The sequence below is a fragment of the Xiphias gladius genome, chromosome 7, assembly GCF_016859285.1.
Source record: "Xiphias gladius isolate SHS-SW01 ecotype Sanya breed wild chromosome 7, ASM1685928v1, whole genome shotgun sequence".
In the NCBI taxonomy this organism is placed as follows: Eukaryota; Metazoa; Chordata; class Actinopteri; order Istiophoriformes; family Xiphiidae; genus Xiphias; species Xiphias gladius.
In genome coordinates this window covers 25,691,198-25,706,563 of record NC_053406.1, presented here as the reverse complement: position 1 = coordinate 25,706,563, position 15,366 = coordinate 25,691,198, and the positions used below count along the sequence as shown (strand labels likewise).

The window sequence follows — 15,366 nt, the reverse complement described above, 5'->3', positions numbered from 1 at the left end:
TAACTTACAATGAGAGAGGACAGATTGGTTCTGGCTGTAGTCCTGTCTGCCAGAGTCGGTTTCCAGGACCAACATTGTGCCATGTTACAAAGAGGGGGCAAATATAATCTTTTTCCTTCTTCCTGTAATTCTGTTCTTTCTACTTCTTCCCTCTCTACACAACCTAAATAGAACAGCTATGAGAAAATACGATCGGTTACTGTATCTTTTTGTCTTTATCTAGTTTTACTTCTCCACCTTTTATTTTCGTCTCCATTTGTTCTTGCACAACTCTTCGGTTACTTTGACAGAGCTCACATTGGTCGTCAGTCCTCACGCGTGGTTAAACTCTAAAAGAGAAAACGCACATACAAACCTGCACCCCCTACTTAGTGCCTCCGAGCTGGAGAAACACCAGTCTCTCTGGGGGTCTTAGCATGGGGCAGAACCTGGGGGGCTGGAGCCTCGCCGTAGGCCCTGGCGGAGTGTGTGTGTGTGTGTGTGTATAAGAGAGAGAGATGATAGTGGTCTCATGGATCCTCATGTGGAGCCACCCCACACTGCCCTGATTACATCTTGATTTACTTAGGTGATGTCATATCTGGGTGTGTGTGTGTGTGTGTGTGTGTGTGTGTGTGTGAGCGTATTAGCGTGCGTGTGAGTACACATCAGTCCCTGCTGTGTGATATAACCACATCTTTCAGAGACTCTGTGTAATTCTCTGCTTATCTAGTTTACACATTCCAGTCGGCTTCAAACACTTACAGAGAGTGAGATTGATGCAGTGAGTGAGAGAGATAAAGAGTGTGTGTTCTCTCTGTGTTTGCCTTGTTATAAGAAATTCCAGTGAAAACTTAGCGATTCAGCTGTGTGTGCAACGAAGAAACCAAAACCCCTGTAGAGGTCAAAATTCCAGCAACCCTTGGTGCGTGAGGAAAAAAATGAGACCAAGGCGATCAGCCCGTGGCCTTCATCACAGTTTCCATGCAACTCAACACACGTGAATGTGTTGTGCGATGACCCTGAGGAAGACCACAAGCCAAAATGCGTTGATCTCACAATAAGGTTGTTCTCTACAGTTCAACTGTTGCTGGAGTTTGGAGCTCTGCGGACTTATTTCCCCTTCTCCGTGCACCTTGGAAGAAGGGGAAGATGTGGCAGAAACCCCTTCTCTTAAATCCGAAACCCTAACGGTAACGTCTCATGTTGTTTGGAGGTGGTTCTGCTTGTGTGCAGTTTTATGGCGTGGTGCTGCTTCAACGGAAAAGGCGCCCGTCTTTCTTTGCAGACAAGCACAAATCACACACCAGTGGATGACTAAAGAGGGAATGAGTTTAATTTGCCTTGCAGGCATCCCGCAGGAGCTTTAAACAAGATGTGTCTGCAGTCTGACCTACCAACAGCAAACGTCTGCATTCTCCATTTATTAAATCCTCATTACCTCGCCATAATTATGCTCAGCGCCAACCCTGCTGGGGCCACCAGAATGTGCCCCCGAAACTTTATGCTCCAGCAGGTCTTGACTGAGCCAGCAGTAAATATTTGAAGGCCCATTTAAACGTCTAATTATTCCTTATAATGCTGAGACAAGGCAAGTGTTGTGTTTGACCCAGATACTGCTGCAGTAGCTGTACGCAGATACGTGACATTAGCCAAACAAGATCATTTAAGCTGCAGTTGTCATCTCAAAATTTGAACTACAGTATTCAGAAACTCTGTAAGAAGACGTGAGTAAACGGCTCAGCATGCGTCTGTTGTAGGTAAAAAAAAAAAAAAAATTTAAAAATTTTAAAAATCGCGGAGCTGGCGCAGGGGCCTGAATTTCTGAGATTAAAGTTGTTAATTTACGAAAAGAAAACTCAGATATTCTCTGAGATTATAAAGTCACAAATTTACGAGAAAAAACACTTGGAGAAATAGTTTGTGTGGGGTGGTTGTCATCAAGGAACCACATTGATTCACTTTGAATGGTTGGAACAACCTTTTTGATTTTTCTCGTAACGCAGATACTGCAAGCTGGAGCTTGCAGACTGCAAAGACAACATTTCCAATGCAGCCTGACAATAATTCAACTGACCAAATATCTTAATGTCAAAAAAACGCACTTAACATGATTTTTGTGCCTGTTCCTGTTTTTTTCTTTTTTTTTTAATTAGTCTGGTTTGGCTGTTGGACTGCGAATCAGTAGGCCTGTGGTCTCCGCCTGCTGCTAATCAAATTAAAGAACAGAGCCTTCATCACCGGCACGCCGTCTGTCACAGCAAGAGATCAACAGTAAGACAGCTCTCCCATTGGCTGGATGAAGCGGACAGGTGGCCAGAAAACCATGCTTTACCGGTTTCACTTGCAGCCGCCTCACAGGGCAGAGAAAACAAAGGGTCGTAGCAGCACGGCGCATAATGTAACTTTAATTATAAAATTAAAATAATAATAATAATAATAATAATTAATCTGGCTGTGTTTGGTCAGTTGTAGATGTAACTGAAACACAAGTATTCATAGGTTGAGTCTAGTGGATAAATCATCAGCCTATCTAAGGAGAAGATCCTCTGCTATGATATTACGGCTCACCCTGTGACCTTTGACCTTTGGTGATTTCACGCCTGTCGGTCGCAGAGGTCGCCAGTGGCTCTCCGTCAATCGCCAGAGTTTTGCAGCAGTTTTGTTTGTCTTCGTTGGTGAATCTCACCAGTGACTTCGTCTCACCGTCGTTATGAGAGCAGTTCTGAGCGGTTCTGGTTGCGCTCGTCACAGACGGATTTAGAGACCCGTTTCATTAGGTCATTTATCCGGGGGTCTGCTGTGTCAAATCAGAGTGTCAGGATAAATAATACCGGAAGCCAAGATTTTTTATCCTTTTAAAATAAAATCACGCGCATCTTGTTTGTATCTGGCATAATAATATATGAATCTTTGTTCTCATGAATGACACTCACGAAAGGAAGTTCTATTCTCCGTTTCCAGTGTGGTACATAGTAGGCTACCTCTCAGCCTTTTGACCCCTTTAGGTTGAACTCACGCCAGACAATGCAGTGAACTAAACGTGATTTTCAGTTCTCAGGTTTTCAGGACCCAAAGACTTTTACGTACTTCCTCGGGTTGTTACTGTCACTTTTTACTTAAGACTATTCCATATTGCATAGAAGAAGTGGAGAGAAAATGAAGGGAAAGTGGAATTGTAGTGGGTAATAACCTTGTGTAGTTAAACTGTGTACCCCCAAAAAAAAAAAAAAAAAAAAAAATAGTTTACGCAATGGATGGACCCTGCCCCCCCTGGCTGAGACACTCCTTAAACGTTCCAGCGCGTGTTCGGGGATGAAGATCTTAATTTGAAATCCCCCACCGGACGTGACCCGTGCTCATTCCGGCTGACTTGACGCCTCTCCGTGCGCGATAAACCGATCCCGCCTTCACTTTCTCCGTCCAGAGCGCTCCAGAGACACCGATAACCCGCCACTCCGAGGACTCCCCTGCCCCGGTGGATTGTACGACTCGCCTCCAGTGATTTTATTTCTTGGGCATGACGGAGCGACGCTTCACTCTGTAGGTAAATATCACGGAGAAAAGAACCAGTTTGTTGTGCGCTATTTATTTATTTACCCCCCCCATGGGTTTAAATGTGGTCAGTGGTGCGTTGGTGGCCGCTGCCTACCTGTTGAATAGATCCGCTGTTTTCCAGTATGCGACTTAACAAAAAGAGGGAAAACAAACAAAAAACCGACCAGTGCCACATTTTGTTTGTCAACATAAAAGCCGCGGCCACGCCGCGCGTGACACTCCCTTTGGTTTTCAATGTGCGCAACGTGCAGTTTGTCAGGTCCGACGTCGAGGAGAGGGAGACACGTTTTACTCGCGGCGTAGAGTTCACCCTGCGTTTCATAGGTGACAACAAGTTCTCCCCCCGCACTGTCGACTCCCGCGGCTCCGGGGTTTGTTTTTTTTTTTTTTTTTTGGCAACACCAAGCGGCTCCAGCTCTCGGAGGCGCACGCGTTGCACCCAGCGTCTACCGCTCGGGTTAGTCTCCGGTGGACGGTCTCACCCTGCGCGGGGGTGTGAGGATCCAACTTCCGAGAGGATGAGGGGTGTCGCAGAGGCGGCCCGAGCCGCCCGTGAGCGAAATTTCCCGAGAAAGGAAGGGGAAAGCGGCGACGGCTACCTGCGCTGCGCCAGGAGGCCAGGAGGTCAGCGCACTCGGCCGGGGGGGGGGGTGTCCCGCTGCCGCTCAAAGCGCTCCGGCACACACTCGCTTGTATTTTAGCAAAAGCCGCCATTGAAAGCGCTGATAACAGCCGAGTTTCACGAACTGTCACGGTGCGCGAGGGGGCAAAGGGGCCAACCGGAGCCGCAGCAGCTTCCCCTCACGTTGGCTCGCGCTGGACTCTACAGAGACTTGTTTGGTTTCTCGTACTGGCACCAATCGGCCAACGGTCTTCAGGAGGACAGGGGTGATCTCAGAGGCTGTAGTTACATAACACACGGGGGGGGGGGGGTGACTGCTGCAGTCGGGCCTTGCTCTCGAACTCGCGGTCTCTTATGTCCAGTCTGTTTTGTGTTTGACTCGCGGGACGTGTTCCCCCGCTGGCCTTCTTCACGCTGGTAGCGACAAGTGAACAGAGAGGCGGAGGGAGGCCCGTCCATTCCCAAATCTGCTCCCACTTTAATTCGGTTGAAGCCTTTTTTTTTTCCCCCCAACACCCTGCGAGAGACGAATCCCACCTTCGGCCGACTCGCCTCGCCAGGGTTTTTATAGGAACAGGAACGTGTTCGTGGCGCAGCCGGTGGTTTACGGTGTTGGGTCTGAGCTGACGTGGGACAAAAATAAACTCAATACACTTCACACGCATTACGGCTCTTAACGGGAAAGTGGATCATCAGTAACTCACTTCAGCAGACACAAACAATTACAGGACACATCTCACAGGGGGGGGGCGAGCATATCAGCTGGAGGACGGACAAAATCTGCTTTACTTTTATGGTAAAAACAAAGGGATTAGCGGACAAGCGACGGGCCTTTTGTCAACAATCGCCGGCCGTCAAGAGGCGGCGGAGCCGGGCCCTGGTCCGTTTGCGCCCGGTTGTCCCAGGAGACGACGGGGCCCGCGGGTGCAGCACTGGTTCTCCGTCCCGTTTGGGGGGACACGGGCGGCAAACGGAGCCCGAGAGCACGAACTGATGTAGATGATTGCATCACCGGCAGTGTCCCACATTCCGGCTTCCAGGAAAGGTGATTCCCCGGAGGCAAGGCCGCGTTTAAGTACCACAACCCCCCCCAGTCATGACTCACTAGACAGGCCGAACTACGACTCTACGTTAACACTTTAGAACCAGGCCAAGAATCGTTTACTTAGCGAATGCGTAACTACGGCGTGACTCATGGTGACGATTCAGTGCATGAATAAATGCCGGATGCATCACATCAACAAGTGATCAGGTCACTGCGACTTCATGCGATTAGTTCCCACGTCATGGATCCTGGCTTAAGGAATGTCAGTGCGACCGCATTGGATGATGTCACCACGTTATCTAATGTTGGGGCCTCAGGCGGTGACCTCGAGCCCCGGTGAACCCGAGCGGTGCATTTAGGAAAGAAACTGCTGCCGAGGAGCAGGACGACGTTGGTCCGTGGAAAGTGAGGACATTTTGTCTGTTGCTCACTTCTCCAAAGAGCCGTTTGATGCGGGGTTCGACGTTGTTTTCGGGGGTTAGGGTGAATTACTCCTAGGTCAATGTCAGGAGCGGAGCTATAGGGACTATAGTAGAGATTATGTTGAGTGTGTATCCGACTGGCAAACAGACCAGACCCGGGAACCTTAATGGCTGAACTGTAGGACAAACATGCAACTCACGCCCCTGCTGGCACTGGAAAGCTTCCAGTAGGGCCACGCATGTGCCCATGAAGGGGGTTTTATAAACCAAGTTATGTGATTGTAATGACCTTTTATGGAGTACGTGATTACTAATTAAATGTGAAGATTTTTGATTTGGTTTTGATCGGCTTATTGACCTAGAAGTGTAAAAACAAAGGTACGTAATAAAAAAGTTGGATTAGATGACAAGTCTTTTGGAACCCGATCGGGTACAATCCTTGTTGATCTTGCTTGCATTACGTAACTGTATTTCAACCTGACTCAGCCCTGAGCGTGAGTGTGAGTGTGTTTGGGTGACTCGCCACTGACTGAACGTCTTCACTGACGACATCTCGAAGCGTTTCGAGTGAAAAAGGATGAAGAAATGGGGTTAATGTTGTGATTGCGGAGCCACGGTGCAGCTGTTTAGCCATGAAACGGTGCAGTGACTGGCGCTGTAACTAGATGTGCCCGGCTAGCATCGGGAGTTTAAGTGAATGAATGAATGAATGTTTACTTTTGTGCCATGATCACCCTGCATGGGCTGAGGAGACATCATTAATTCACATTTCAGATCCAGAGTGCGGTGACTGGGTTTCCAACAACGATACTGCAAAAGAGTGCAAAAAAAACCCCCCAAAAAACCCAAATCTACAACAAAATTCATAAAACACCGGCAGAAAAAAAATACTGGATAATACTGATGAAATCAAAAGAAATACAAATTAAATGGCCCATCTAACCTTCTCTTCAAGGCTTTTGAGACAAAGTTAGCAAACTCGACACATCAACATTAAACAACCATTCCAATGTTTGATCATCTGTAAACAAGAGTCTTTGTCAAGCCATTTCATGGAAAACTGACTCTCTTACATGATCATAGTTTGTGTTAGAGCTGCGACGAACACTTTTTTCTTTAACAATTAATTTCCTGGTTATTCATTTCTTTATTTTTTTACGTAATCAGTTCATCGTTTTGTCTATAAATGGTCAAAAAAAAGTAATCAAATCCCCACCACAACTTCCCAGAGTTCAAGGTGACGTCTTCAAGTGTTGTTTTGTTTGACCAACAGTCCAAAACCCAAAGATATTCAACTTGCAGTCATATAAAACAATGCAGCAACAAAAGTCAGAAAATCTGAGTCATTTGAGCAGCGGACACTTGAGAACGTTAAGAATTGTTTTACCATTTTTGCCTGAAAAATAACTGAAAGGATTAATTCATTATCAAAATAGTTGCTGATTGTTTTTCTGTCAATCCGCTAATTGGTAAATAGACCAATCATTTCAGCTCTTGTCACTACAGATTTTTTCCGCTTCTAGATAAGCTGGAAGTAACATTTGATTCGGGGCCGAACACTTGTTTGCTAAACATGTATGTCTTGTAGTAGGGAGAAGGGTGATGAAGCTTTGTGGTTGGTTGACAGAGACTTGAACAGACATAGATTTATGACTCGTTTTTCCTGATTTGGATGAACTGTTCCTTTAATAGAACAGCTGGAGGGCAGAAATCAGTGTTGAAACAGAAAAGAAACTGTCACTTCGGCAGTTCAGCAGGAGTGTCTCCACCCTTCTGAACCAGTTCTGACCGGTTCGGTTCTACACTGGTTATATTTATGTGTATTTGTACTGTTGCGTTCACACTGCTATCACATTTCACAGTCTGGTAGTTTTTGTGGGCTTTAATGGAGCCAACAGTCCATGTCTTCCCCTTCATTAGATGTGATAGTTTGTTAACAAAGCGATTTGATTCATTTGTTCCACTTCTTTGCTTGACTTTTAGCTGCATAAATATGGTTGTTATTGTTTTTCTTTGTGGTAAAATGATGGCGGACAAGTCAGTGTCTCATTTTTTATGACTCTCAGTGGCTTAAATTAGACTGAACTGTTTAAAATCCTATCTTTAATAAATCTGTGGTTCAGATGTTCTTACACTCAGACGGAGAGAATCTGTTTTCTTTCTCATTTGTGGTGGATGGATGTCTTTGGATAATGGTGCGGGAGAAAGAGAAATGTAAGATTTTTCCCATTTAAAAAGTTCGAGTAAGGACAAATCAGCCGTTTGGTATTTAACTGGCAACTTGTGACATTCCAGGAGACCTAGAAAGTGCTTTATAAAGTTTGGATCCGTCTCCTTCAACCTGTCTCATCGGAATTGTTTTGTGGATCCCAGAAGACTTTCCTCTGGGCTACACAGCACGTGTAGATGAAGAAATCAATAATAGCATGGTGAGGTCATTTTGTTGTGACAGTTTATTTAAAGACCTTTTTTTCTTTTAAGCTGCTGAAACTTTTTCTACCATCAATCTCGATTAGCTGTACTGATAATATCTTGATGTGATGTTGCATCATTTGTGTTTTTCCACCCGTCTGTGTGAATAAGAGTCCACAGCCATGCTGGCAGCTCTGTGAGGCCGTACTTAGGCACTTAGGCTCACTGTGAGCATTTTAATATGTCGATGTTTAGCAGGTATAATGTTTACCATGTTCACCATCTTAGTCTAGCCTGATAATGTGCTAACATTTGCCAGTTACTCAACACAAACTACACCTGAGGTTGATGGAAATGTCACCAGTTCCGTCATAAACCAAAGAACTGAACAAAATTAAGTGTCGGCCTGATGATAGCGTCCGATGAAAGGTCTTGAGACCACCAACATTACGTAGCATAGTTCATCCTCTGGGGACTGTGAACGTGTAAATAAAAACAAAACAAAAAACACAAACATGAACATCATGGTGGTGCTAGAGGAAAAGTCAGGGGATCACCAAGGTCAGTAGGATTCATCGTGCAGGAACCATGTACATCCGTAAATAATTTCACGGCAAACCATCCAATAGTTGTCGGTATATTTCAGTCTGGACCAACTCGGTGGGCCAACTGACGGACTGACATTGCCCTTCCTGCAGCCATGACACTAACACGGCTAAGAGAAAACCTGGAAATAGCTCCATAGATCGAGAGTACGGCACCAACACCTGTCTTTGTCAACCGTGACAGAGTCTTTTGGGTGGATTTATCTTTATAAGAGATACACACAGAAAACTGAGCTGCATGGTGTTGATATCGTCTGAGAAGAGAGGAACAGTGGCAGCAGGAGAATGTCTTCGTCTGGGACAGCTACAGATTTGTCACTGTCTGATCACAGAGGTGTGTCAGCGCTGAGCTGATTACCCGAGATGTACCGTAAATGTCTCGTGTTCCAACTGATCCGATGCATCACTCGCTCCACTGGAGCCACTTCGTCCAACTGCTGCTGGGACGGTTACTCAGCACGTTACCGCATAAGATCGTTACTCAGAACTTTAAATCTCTCTCCTCATTTAAGAGTTGGTTCAACAGTAGATTTCAAAGTGGAGCAGGCTCTTACCACATGTTGAAGTGGAGGAATTTAAATACTGCTGACATCCAACAAACTCTGCTTTTTCAACCAAATGTAGCTCAGTTTTAAGCTAGAAATACTGTCTCAATGTCTTTTGGCCTGTAAATCACCAAGTCAGTGCTTACGGGGATGTTTTGTGCGGGAGAGGTTAGTTTCCAGTATTGTGGCTCGTCTAGAAAATGAAACTTATTTTCCTTTGGTGCAAACTTGTGAAGTGACTTTGTCAAAGCATCAAAAGGACCTGAAATGTAAATGAAAGCTTTATTTATTTTGGATAGATCTGTATTTGTCTTTAGTTTGCTCTCAGTTTTTGTCTAAACACTGTAAACACTAGTAATAGCAACATTTAACTTCCCTTAATTTCTTAATTCTTTCGCTTTGTGATATTATCACCACTTACTGTGGCACAGTGATGGCTCCAGTGAAAAAACAGATTATTCAAGTCATTAGTTTTCTCAAGTGGTTTAGTTATGAAACACTGTTGTCTTTGTCTACACAAGTGAGACAAATGAACAAGTTGGCCTACTTCAAACAAAGGTTTTGCAACATGAACAATCGGACTTAAGTTATAATTTTTCAGCCTGTGTGGCCTACATCATACTGGGACTACACGTCAGATTCTGTGGAGCTGCACATGCCGCATTACGAAACGACTCCTGCTCTGGGAGGAAACCACTGACCGCCTGTTGTTTCCAAAGACCTCCCTGTGAAGGAGCTGCAAAACACGAGAGGGACACATTCTTTCCAGCCGGTCAGGTTTTGTCCCAGAACAAAATCCCAGCTGGACTAAGAAGAGTTCAAGCAAGAACAACTTGAGCCAAAAGAGAGAGTGAAAGCTGTGGTCAAATTCCAGTTCAAATCAAATCAAATTTACAACCACTGCGTTATCAATGGAACTGACAGTAAGCAACAACTCCTGCACTTCAGCGCCAGAGAAATGAGCCTTTGTCTATACTCCAGCTCAGGTTGATCTCTGCGAAGTTCACCTAAATGTGAACCCTGTGTGAACCCTCACAGGACTTCAGATGCCAAATGTGGTGACGATGTGATGGAGATGAGACTATTTTGGTTGAAAACTCATTCTGCTGGTTTGACTGTTATTACTTTGCGCAGACATGTTAAAATAGCTGGGTAAAAAAGTGAGCTGTGAAATCCTCCAGTCACAGAAACCGAACTAAACTGAAGTCACCTCACTGAAATCTCAACCATTCAGAGGGTTGAGCAACAAGTTTTGACGCTGGACAATAATGACGCTGTTGTTGTTGTTGTTGTTGTTCTGTTTCATGAGAAGTCGAAGGTCCTTTACTGGTTGAATCAAACTCGCTTTAGATCCACAGAATCTAGACCTGCCGGAAAAGACAGACGCGCCTCAGTCTCGGGCTGTATGATAATGAAAAAGGTGAAGTGTTATTTGTTGAAAATGATTCGTTTCAGCAGTTTCAGGCTCCACACTATCACTCACACGACAGTCCACACATTCCTCAACGCACCTCCTCAGTAAATACTAAGGGGGCCTGTGAACTGAAGGTCACAAGATGAACGTCTGTTCAAAGCTGTTTCTCTCTCACAAGTCACAAGATCTGAAAATTACACAAGAATAAACAACTATTCCTGATGAAATGTTTGGTAATCCAGTTTGCGTTTTATAGAAACTTTACACTGGATTTTCAAGACGAAATGGAACCTCACGCTGCTCCTCTGTTGAAAAAGCAAGTGGTTTTACTTTCTTAAGCGTATTTTTTTTTATTTTTTTATTTTTTTCAGATTTTTTTAAGTCCTTATCATAAAGTCAGCTTCTCCTAACCAGCTATCTTTTGTCAAGGCAAGGATCTCCTTCTTAAAACTGTCAAAATCTAATTTTGGAACAAAACCGCTGAGCCCTGAACAGACAACAGAGCGTGTCTTTACGTTTAAAGAGTTAAATACCAAAGGGACATTTAGGATTGTGGTGGGATCACAAGATCCCAGAGCCTCAGGCGTGACCCGCGTGTCATCCTATAATTCAGAGTGTTTTTCTCGGGAAAGAGCCTTGAGGATTTTTCACTGATAACAGACAGGGAGTCTTGACGCCAAAAGCTTTCAAAACCAGCAATTTCCACGCAGTAATTTGTGTTTCCACTAACCATGCTGAGGGGTCTCTGGGAATACTCGACCGGTTTTCTGGACCGATTCAACGACTGACTCACTGCAAGAGCAGCCTCAGCACCCACAAGTCCTCGAGTCACACGGTTTCACACAGTTTGGGGCAGGCAGACCCCTCTTAGCAAACACTCGGGTGTTTTCCATCATGTGTCCTCTGGCTCGCTGAAAAGAAGGTTGTAAATCTGCTCCTGCCTTCATTCCTCTCTCCCCCAGCTTCTGCCTCCTCCCTTCCCCTTCGCCCCATCCATCTGCCCCGGCTTCTCCTCCCTCTCTCTTCATCTGTTCCAGCCTCTTTCTGACTCCTTTTTCTCTCTGGTTTCTCCTCACAGATCTCCGGTGTTTAGATGTCACATTCCTCGAGTTTCTGCCGAACTCCGACGACCGACCCGACAGCAGGGAGGGATCGTATTCCTCATCCCGTCATCCCGTCTGTCTGAGGAGGGACGAGCAGGAGAGACTGTCTGTTTTGAAGAGAAGGCGGCTCAGTGTTTGCTTGGATATGGCTTTTCTGTGCATGAGAAAAAGACAGAGGGAGCTGATCTGAGGTCAAGGCCTTCCTCCTCCACCCCCCTCCTTCGAGTCACATGTCAGTGTGAGGCACGACTCCCGGGGTTGCTATCGCTACGCTGACCGGCCTACATACTTGTATGCTCATTCAAGACAGACTGGATCACACAGTTGGAAGAGGAAAGAGCCAACAGAGCTCCTTATCAAGTGAGTTTGCTTTGTGAGCTGTTGACACTGCATCTGCTTTTAGTTAAATTGCTCCTGCTGGTTTTAATCGCCCTGAGAAACCGACTGCTACCCGAACCTACGGAGGTGCCAGTCCTGCCCGGCGAGTGGACCCGAGGAGCCTCACCTCTTCTCTCAGATAAAGAGAAGCACACAGAGCAAAATGCCGGCAAAGACGCCAATATACTTAAAAACTACAACTCCCAAGAAGGGAAAGAAGCTGAAGCTTCGCGACGTCCTCTCGGGTGACATGATCAGCCCCCCGCTGGGCGACGTACGTCACAGTGCCCACGTGGGTCCCGAAGGGGAGGGCGACATGTTTGGAGACGTGGGTTTCCTCCAGGGTAAGATGGACATGCTGCCGTCGCTGAGTCGGACGCCAAACGGTCACACGCGCTCACTCAGCGAGGAGAGACACCTGGACGAGGGCTTCACTGCAAGACAGGACGCACACAACTACGCCTACAACGGTTTCCATTATCAGCACTCCAACACCGGCCTGCTGAAGAACACCATCTCCATGCCTGTGTTCATCGCCCACGAACAGGCTCCCCCCAAACCTCCACGCCTCCACCTGGACGACCCCTCCCCTCCCTCTCTGCCCCCTCAGCAGAACCACTTCCACCCCCACCAGCAGCCTACAGAGACAAGCCACAAACAGGCCAACGGCCACGGCCACGCAGACGACCACAGCCAGCGGCACCCGACCCTGTCGCTCTGTGAGAACGGTGTGGTGGGCCGCTTGGCGTCGGAGCCCTGCCGTGACATCTCCCTCTCCCCTGCCGTCCGCAGACTTGTCCCGTCCTCGGGCTCCTTCTCAGAGGTCTCCTCTGAGGACTCCATGTCAGAAACCTGCGGGCCCCTGGACGTTCGCCGGGGCCTCAGTCTTGACTCTGACGCCGGCCTTAGCAACGAGGATCTGAGGAGCGAACGCAGCGAGTCTCCCTGCGCTGCCTTTCATCCGATCGGTCTCACAGCCTCACCCGGTGTGTCACGGTCAGACTCTATGATGGGGTTAAACCTGGATCTGGGTCCATCCATCCTGGAGGATGTCCTGAGTATCATGGACCGCTACAAGACTGTGGACGACCGCTGTGAGCTGTGAATTTAAAGATTAATGTGATGTACAGATATTTTTTATACATGGTTTAATATATCCTTAAACACTTTGGGAGGAGACTGAAGGAGGACAAGGGACGGAGGAATGGACAATGCAGGGTGGAGAAAATGTCTTTTTCAAGTAGAATGACTGCTGAGTTTGAAGCTGATGAAAGACTTAAAGAGCCGAGAGGCATGCGGACATTACTGTTAAGTGCTGGGACGTTGCTGCCCGAGGTGACAACAGCCAAGGCAACGGGCTGGTCCTTAGGAGCCTTTATCAAAGCTGAGCCCCAGACTCATAAACATTCAAACTGTAAGAAAACAACGAGCCTCACTAGAGTCACCTTGTTATCACGAGCTTCTCTCTGGACAAAATAGCAGCCGCTATCCACATTGTGTTGTCTGTTAATCTGACGTGCTGAGGATTTTCTGTTCCTTTTTCTGCCTGTTAAATAAATTTCCAGCTGAGTCAGATGTAAATGTCGCAACCGACCCGGGGAAACGGGAGAAATCCCCGGCTGTGAAGAATATTCAGGAACAGTAGGACTCACTTATCCATGGTGGAAACCACAGCTACTAACACGTAATGTTTTGCAACATCGGACTCAAACGACACATGCTCAGTCCCACTCAGCTGAACTGCAAACATAATTATTTTGATGTTGTGGGTCATACTCTGTCCTAATTCATTTGGCCTGCTTGCATTGTCAGTTGTCAGGAGACTGAATGTTTCTACTCGCCACTCTTTTACCGTAATGCTTCACTGCCAGATGAAATGTGAAGAACTGCCAATTCTACTGTCCCTCTGTGACAGATGAAGACATAAGCTCAAATGGTCTCTACCTGTCCTCCAGTGTAACAGCGCCGACATTTCAGTGGCAGATTTCAGTCTTTTGATAAGAGTGAAACCGAAGAAGTTTAATCTCGTAGTTTAACTAATGAAATGCTTTAAGTGTAAGAAAAGTGCTGCTTTGTAGATCATTCTCAGACATTGGTCGGTTTTAGAACACTCGTCTTCTGTGTTGTGGCGAATTGTCAGCCTCCCTAACATTCACTGACTGCATTATCACAGCAGCCTATTATTCAAATGTCATTTATGCTGTATATATATAAATAAATATATATATATATATATCACTGTACATCTATGAATAAAAGGTTCCTATAAAAAATGCTTTGGATTCATGGACAGTTCTTCACACACAAACATAAACATAAATGACTATAAGGAGCTGCACGTTGAGATTTAAAAACAAAGGAGTTTCTTGTTTATTTATATATCTATATCAATATATCAATACGGGACAAGAGGAGCCCCCTCAAATAAAGTTCATGTCCGTCATCCCATCACGCCCGGACAACATTCCTATGGTGGAATAATGCGATTAAGCCTGAACTCGTCTGAGGATGTGCCCCAACTAAGCACAACATGAACTGAAATGTTAAAGGCACTAAAACTCGATTTGGACCAAAGACTGTAGGACAGTCTGCAGACAGCGTCGAGCCTGTAAACGTGTTCCGGGGTCGTTTGAATCGTGTGGTCGTAGTCCCTCACCGTGACCACTGGAGGGCAGTAACAGCTACTGACTGCGTGGTGCCGGGCTTCCCAGAGTCTAATTGAACTCGACGTTAGTACGGATGATCCGTAGGAATACGCACCGAAGAATATGATGTTGTAGATTCCTAAAGAGACCATCGGAAAACAATTAAATGTTCGTCTCATGATGACTCGATTCGTGTCTAATTGGTTCAGTTTTGGTCCGAAAAGTTGCCTTTGAGGCTGGAGTCCGTAGTCTCCGGTCTGCCCTGACGCTAGACAGAGATGACAGTTGACTGAGAAACAATCTAGTCTGTATTTTCCTTTTTTTTAAAAAAACTGCTTTCATTTTTTAATCAATATATTTTGAAAGGATTCGCCGGAAGTTGAAATTTGCCGTAATAAGGTAAACTTTACTAAGTCAATGGGTTGAAATTCCGTGTTTTAACCACTTGAGGGCGGTAAACACCCATAATACAATCACCGACTGTTCAATGGCCCCTTGTGGTCACGACGTGGTACTGCAACATATTAGATTAGTAAAGCGAGCGCCAACGCAGACGTGCCGGTGCGCCACAGCTTCGGGTGAATCTTTTCAAATTAGCGACGAAACCCGAGGCCTTTATTAAAACAAGTAAGAAAGTG

General features: G+C 46.0%; 1 protein-coding gene across 2 annotated transcripts; it reads left to right on the top strand.

Annotated features, from left to right (window-relative positions):
• Positions 1-3,360: 3,360 nt before the first annotated feature.
• On the top strand, positions 3,361-14,767 carry zgc:154093 (uncharacterized protein LOC777623 homolog). 2 transcript variants are annotated; one of them, XM_040130871.1, is made up of 2 exons: positions 3,361-3,522; positions 11,681-14,767. In XM_040130871.1, exon 2 carries the CDS (start codon positions 12,247-12,249, stop codon positions 13,186-13,188), a length of 942 nt encoding a protein of 313 aa, XP_039986805.1. In that variant the 5' UTR covers positions 3,361-3,522; positions 11,681-12,246; the 3' UTR covers positions 13,189-14,767. The 2 variants fall into 2 exon arrangements, with proteins under 2 accessions (XP_039986805.1, XP_039986804.1); XM_040130870.1 differs by having other exon boundaries at positions 3,363-3,526.
• Positions 14,768-15,366: the final 599 nt, after the last annotated feature.